General features: G+C 44.9%; 1 protein-coding gene across 1 annotated transcript in view; it reads right to left on the bottom strand.

Annotated features, from left to right (window-relative positions):
- Positions 1-7,030, bottom strand: part of LOC107299114 (endoglin-like) — a 31,844-nt gene that overhangs the window by 14,707 nt on the left and 10,107 nt on the right. Inside the window, exons 3-5 of the mRNA XM_015828481.1 lie at positions 6,069-6,203; positions 1,772-1,937; positions 922-1,087 (exon numbers count right to left, since the gene is read on the bottom strand). Of these exons, the coding sequence (XP_015683967.1) occupies positions 922-1,087; positions 1,772-1,937; positions 6,069-6,203 (467 nt within the window). The remainder of the gene's footprint in view (positions 1-921; positions 1,088-1,771; positions 1,938-6,068; positions 6,204-7,030) is intronic.

Below are 7,030 nucleotides of genomic sequence, written 5' to 3'. Positions count from 1 at the left end.
TGCTGGCTCAGGAATTCTGGGAGTTGAAGTCCACGAGTCATAAAAGAGCCAAGGTTGCCTACCCCTGGTCTAGACGTTCAAGCAAAATCACAGATATTCAACAATCACGATCGGATTTTAGTTTGGCCCTGTGCAGGATGCTGATTTTGGCCCAGATTTCCCTTTTGTTTAACTTGATCACTGCACAAAGTTGGCATAAAAACACACCCAGGTGCACACTTCCCCCCCCTCTCCAGGATGAAATTTGAAGCAGCACAACATTTGGAAGAGAACCGAGGTGAAGGTGTCCGTCGGTTTCAAAATGGAAGCTTTAAAAAGGTGTGAAGTCTATTTCTTCTCGTCTGTGGAGATTCTCAGTCCTCCAGGTTGTGGTTATCCCAAAGATGCTTTTTCAGGAGGCAACTGGACTTTCTGGTTTTTCTTTGAAGGCGTTTCGCTTCTCCTCCAAGAAGCTTCTTCAGCTCTGACGGGATGGTGGAGAATGGAAGGATTTATACTCCTTGCAGACAGCTGGTCATTTGCATCCTTTTAGAGAGTCATTGAGGCCACTTGGAGGTTTGCCCACAGGGAAGGGAGACAGGGCAGAAAGCATCCTGAGCCAAGAAGGCTCCACACCCATTTGCACTACTCAGGAGACCCTGAGGACACAGGTAAACCTCCAAGTGGCCTCAACGACTCTCTAAAAGAAGGCAAATGACCAGCTGTTTGCAAGGAGTATAAATCCTTCCATTCCACACCATCCAGTCAGAGCTGAAGAAGCTTCTTGCAGGAGAAGCGAAACGCCTTCAAAGAAAACCCAGAAAGTCCAGTTGCCTCCTGAAAAAAACACCTTTGGGCTCTATTTCTTCTCCAACCTCAGGAAAAAGGACAATTTTTGTGGCCTTCTAACTCACCACCACCCCCACCCCGGACAAATCATACCTCTCGTCTGATGGACTCTGTTGCAGCCACAGGATGTGAGCCACGTTTCCAGATGCTTTGTGGGAATCCAAGCAGATCTCCACCTTGTGGGAAAGGACTTCTACCTCTAGATAGGACTCGGCGTTGAAATTCTGCGCCAAGATGCAATCTTTGCTCGTGCTGGGCTCTTGACACAAAGAGAGAAATGATCAGCCTTTCTGAAGAGCTGTGATTTCTCCACCATCTTCATGGGAAGGAAGGAAGGAAGGAAGGGAGACCTCCAACCTGGAATTTATGGGGTGGTGGGGGTCCAAGCCACCCTACTCTTCTAATTCATCACTATGTTTCTGGACATCTATTCTTCCCTTTTTTCCCTTTCCCCCCCAAAAAATAAGAAAAGAGAGGGAAGGGAGAGAGGGAGGGAGGGAAGGAAAGAGAAAGAAAGAAAGAGAAAGAAAGAGAAAGAAAGAGAAAGAAAGAAAGAGAACAAATGGAGGGAAGGAAGAGAAGAAAAAGAAAGTCAGAAAGGAAAGAAAGAAAGAAAGAAAAAGAAAGAAAGAACAAACGGAGGGAAGGAAGAGAAGAAAAAGTCAGAAAGGAAAGAAAGAAAAAGAAAGAAAGAAAAGGGAGGGAAGGGAAGAAGGAAGGAAGGAATGAAGAAAGAAAGAAAAAGTGTAAGGAAGAAAGAAGGAAGGAAGAAAGAAAAAAGGGAAGGAAGGAAGGAAGGAAAAAAAAATCAACAGCATCGCTTTGTTCTTCTCATATACTCATAGGGGTTGGAAGGGACTTTGAATGATCTGAGAGGTCCCACAGAAAGCTGAGCTGGGGAGGGGGCAAAATCTCTACCGAGCAAGGTTTTAACAATACTCACCTCTCCCTACTCGGAAGAGAATCCGTTGAGGGTCTTCTAACTCCGCAAAGGAAGAGACGCCTCCGTACGTTTCCTTGGCCCAGGTCAAAAGTTGCTCGCCGGAGAAAGGCAGGACGGTTGCGGTGGAGTTATGACGGGAAGAAGGCATGACGTAGCTACGAGGACCCTACAGGAACAACAACAATAATAATGAGCAGGGGGGTTGGACTAGATGACCTCCAAGGTCCCTTCCAACTTTTATTATTATTATGATGATGTTGATGTACAGGTAGTCCTCAACTTAAAACAGTTCATTTAGTGACAGTTCAAAGTTGCAACTTATGAGCCCTTTTCACACTTAACGACGTGGCAGCGTCCCCCGTGATCAAGTCAAACATTTGGCAACCGACTTGTATTTATGACGGACGGCGTCACGTGATTCCCTTTTGCAACCTTCCGTCAAGGGAGAAGCTGTATTCGTTTAACAACTTTAACAGCCGCAGCGATACGGTGGCCTAGAAAGGTCGTAAAATGGGGGCAAGGCTCATTTATCAGCTGTCTCGCTTAGCGACAGAAATGTTGGCCTCAGTTGTCATAAGTCAAGGACTAGAACTCAGTACCCAAATGCTGGGTGGAAATGATTTAGCTCCCGTGCAGCTAATACGAAAGATACATTTTTCATGTTTCTGAAACTCGGACCGCTTAATTCTTGTTTATTTATTACAATAGTTATTAATACTAAGCAACTGAGCAATGTTTAAGCAACATCATTCTTGCTGGTTTCCAATAGTTTATTTGATATCGACCAACGGCAATTTTTTTGCCAGCCATGTTAATTTATTTACAATGTTTCCTGAATGTTAAGCAAACTTAATAATGTTTCAGCAAACATCCTTAGTGATAGAATAATAATTATGAATGATGGGGAATATCAATGTATACGGTGCCGGACTCCATAGCTGTTCAGGGTGGTTTGCAAAGGGTTTAAAAATGTTTAAAAATGAGGAATGAAACAAAACAAGCCAAAGGAAAGAAAGAAAGAGAGAGAGAGAAAGAAAGAAAGAGAAAGAAAGAGAGAGAAAGAAAGAAACAGAAAGAAAGAGAAATAAAGAAAGAAAGAGAAAGAAAGACAGAAAGAAAGAAAGAAAAAGAAAAAAGGGAGGGAGGGGAAGGAAGGAAGAAATGAGACAGAAAAAGATAGAGGAATGAAAGAAGGAAGGAAGGAAAAAAGAAAAAGAAAGAAAGAAAGAAAGAAAGAAAGAAAGAAAGAAAGAAAAAACTGGCAGAGAAAACTTCAGAGGGGTTTGGATTATTTCCGTATTATTGTGACCATCCATGTATATCTGAAAATAACAACACATCTTTTAAAAAGAAACACAGTTCCAGGGCTTTGGGAACCCAAAAAATTATAAGAATTTAGGGTACTCCAGCCTGCAAACCTGAGTGCTGATGACACCCCAATTTTGCTATTACTGGTGTAAAAAAATGACAGAGATGGTTTTAGAGGGAACGAAAAGCTGAAAGTCTCTTTTGAAATACAGATATTTGTTCAATGAGTTTTGTCCCGTCTTTTACCATTTTTCTTGCCATGTTTTCGGTTAAGTGAACCGTTGCGGTTGTTAAATTAGTGACACGGCTTCCCGGTGGAGTTTCCTCGACAGAAGCTCCCCAAAGTGGAATCGCGCCGTCACAAATACGAAACCAGTTGCCAAAGGTCCGAATTTCGATCGCGTGACCAAGGAGGACGGTCATAAGAATGAAAAACGGTCGTAAAGTCCCTTTTACCCCCCCCCCCCCGGTGTCATTGTCATTGGTCACTACACCAACTGTTGCAAGTGGACGGACACTTGTGTACCAAATTCCCTTCTTCAGATTTGTCTGTTCAGCCCAGTGCTGGTCTGGCTTTGGGCTGGGAATTGTCCCCGGATGTTTTGACCTTACAAAGCGACGACGCGTGTTGGGACAACACAATTGCTATTTGTAGTTTTTGCCCTGTATTTCCCCCCCCCAAGGATGAAAGTGAGAGACTCGGAGTCCCTTCTCTGCAAGCAGAGCTAATCTCCCTCCAGGATCAAAGGGATTTTATAACTCATTGTTGTCTGCCGTGTAAGTCCCAGAAAAGACTCCGATTTTGGCGTCGTCCAGGATCAATTCCTGAGAGGTCGGCCGCCTTCAAAACAGGCCTTTGCGAGAGAGCATCCTGTCATCCCCCCCCCACGAGACATGTTTGCAATTCCCCCCCCCTTCAAGAATAATAATAATAATAAAATACAGTCTCTCTGTCTTGAGGAAGCTGAATTTTGCTGATGTTTCAGTTTTGGCTCTCCGGGTTGTTATGAATGAGTTTAGGTTGATAAATCAGTTTTTTGGGGAACAATTAAGGGCTGTTTTCGTTTGAGCAAGGAGGTTAGGAAGATTTCTTTAAATTTTATTTTTATTTCTTCACTCTGTTTCTCTTTCTCTGTGTCATTCTCTTTTTCCTTCCTTCCTTCATCTCTCTCTCTCTTCTCGATTTCTGTCTCTCACTTCTTCCTTCTCTTTCCCTCCCTCTTTCTTTCTTTCTTTCTTTCTTTCTTTCTTTCTTTCTTTCTTTCTTTCTTTCTTTCTTTCTTTCTTTCTTCCTTCCTTCCTTCCTTCCTTCTTTCATTTCTCTCTCTTTTTCTGTCTCATTTCTTCCTTCCTTCCATCCCCTCCCTTCCTTCCTCTCTCTTTCTTTTCTCTCTCTCTATCTCTCACTTCTTCCTTCCCTTTCCCTCTCTCCCTCCCTCCGTCCCTCTTTCTTTCTTTCTTTCTTTCTTTCCTTCTTTCCTTCTTTCCTTTCATCCTTCCTTCTATCTTTTTTTCTGTCTCATTTCTTCCTTCCTTACATTCCCTCCCTCCCTCCCTTCTCTCTTTCTTTTCTCTATGTCTCTCACTTCTTCCTTCCCTTTCCCTCCCTCCCTCCCGCCCTCCCTCCATCCCTCTTTCTTTCTTTCTTTCTTTCTTTCTTTCTTTCTTTCTTTCTTTCTTTCTTTCTTTCTTTCATTCCTCTCTATCTTTTTTCTGTCTCATTTCTTCCTTCCTTACTTCCATTCCCTCTCTTTCTTTCTTTCTTTCTTTCTTTCTTTCTTTCTTTCTTTCTTTCTTTCTTTCTTTCTCTCTCTCTTTCTCTCTTTCTCTTTCTCGCTTTCTCTCTCTCTCTTTCCTCCTTTCTTTCTCTCTTACCTCCTTTCTTGATTTAATTATTCTTCCCTTCCTCCCTTCTCCTCCCCCCCCCAGACCTTTCCACTTCCCAGTGAAAAGCAGAATTTGGCACCGCCTGACCAAGAAGGGATCCTAGTTTGGTTTGGCAATCTGCTGGGGGTTTTCCAAAACCTGGACACTCCCCATCTCTGCCCGTAATCGGCCCCCGCCCCGTCCCGCTGCCCGCCAGCCACTTCAGTCTGAGCAAGTCCTGGCACCCACCGCCCTCTTGCTTCCCCCCCGGCTGGGCCCGGCATGGCGAAGGCAAGCCGGCGAGGGTGGCTGGCATGAGCCGATGGTGCCACGCTCGATCAGATAGCGGCTTGTGCCTGAATCCCCTCCCATCCTCATTGTCAGCCCGTTTTTATTATTAGACACAAATAGGAAAAAAAAAAAAGTTTTGTGTGTTTTTTTTTTTTAAAGTTACAAACTGCCCGGACTGAGCGTGAGCCGGCTGGAGCCGAGGCCCAGAGGAAATGGGTCATTTTTCCGATTTTTTGTGCGTCACAGAAAAACTCCGCAGCTGAAAGGAAACAGACGTGATGGAGTCAAGCAAAAGGGAGACTCAGCTTCGCGGCTCTGTTTAGACGGGGCAAAACTACTAGGGGGCTGGGGCCAGGCTGTCGGGCGACCTCCCTACCCCACAGGGTTGTTGTGCAAGGGGTGGAAAATTGTGCAATCTCGTTTCATCGCTTGAGGGCCTCTACTGCACGGCTGGCTGGGTGCCTTTGGTCCCCAATTTTACAGTATGCGAATGGGTCCCGAATATCCAGTGTTAAATGAATCAATCAAAGCCGAGCCTTTGAAAATCCAAAGTAGAACTGGCATACTCCTCTCCTTGGCCTTCTTCATCTTTTTCCTGCTCGTTCCTGAGGGCTGGAATAGATGACCTCAAGGGCTGCTTCCAACGCCACAATGCCGGTGCCAAAGTGGAACTCGAGATTATTAGGAGGGCAGCGAGTCTCTTAAGAGGGAGACAGGATTCCCACCCAGCTTCTCCTTTGCGAGCGACGTGGCCTGCGGAACTGCAGCCCACGAGGTCCAAAATCCTAGCATTGGCCCCCCCCCTGCCTTCCCGCTATGGACTAGAACTCACGTGAATGACGAGGAGGCGGCAGTTTTCGTCGGAATGGATTGTCAGAACGAAGCTGCTGTTGGCGTTCAGAACGAAAACGGCTTTGCGCTCGCCTTGGGCTGCCCTCGAAGACACGTTGAGCTGGAGGGTGGCCATCTAGGCGAAGAAAAGAGACAGGCGGCCGTTGCACTTCTGGGCATGATAGAAGCAACCGATATCGGGGAGAACGTTTAGAGACACCCCACGTCTTCAAAAAGAGAGTTAAGGTTGGGAAGAAACACCCCCCCCCCAAGGTTTGGAGAGCAGTTCCCTCATGGGGAAAGACTTTGAAATATTTATTTTTCTATCATCCACCCATCCATTCTTTCATTCCACTTGTCTGTCCGTCCATCCATCCATCATCCATCCATTCAACTTCTCTGTTGTCTGTCTGTCTGTCTGTCTATCATCCACTCAACTTCTCTATCTTCCATGCATCCACCATTCCATCTACTCAACATATCTATCCATCCACCCATCATCCAACTATTCAACTTTATCTATCTATCTATCTATCTATCTATCTATCTATCTATCTATCTATCTATCTATCTATCTATCTATCTATCTCTGTTCGTCCTTCCATCCATCTATCCATCCATCCATCCTCATCCACTCAACTTCTCTAACTTCCATGCATCCACCAATCCATCTACTGAACTTGTCTATCATCCATCCATCCATCATCCAACTATTCTTTCATCCATCCATCCATCCATCATCATCCACTCAAGTTCTCTAACTTCCATGCATCCACCAATCCATCTACTCAACTTGTCTATCCATCCATCATCCAACTATTCTTTCATCCATCCATCCATCCATCATCATCCACTCAAGTTCTCTAACTTCCATGCATCCACCAATCCACCTACTCAACTTGTCTATCCATCCATCATCCAACTATTCTTTTATCCATCCATCTATCATCATCCACTCAAGTT

This window comes from Protobothrops mucrosquamatus, unplaced genomic scaffold (genome assembly GCF_001527695.2).
Source record: "Protobothrops mucrosquamatus isolate PMUCROS unplaced genomic scaffold, P.Mucros_1.0 scaffold4552, whole genome shotgun sequence".
Lineage (NCBI taxonomy): Eukaryota > Metazoa > Chordata > Lepidosauria > Squamata > Viperidae > Protobothrops > Protobothrops mucrosquamatus.
Note: the sequence above shows the minus strand (reverse complement) of the source record. Positions and strands in the feature narration are given on the sequence as shown.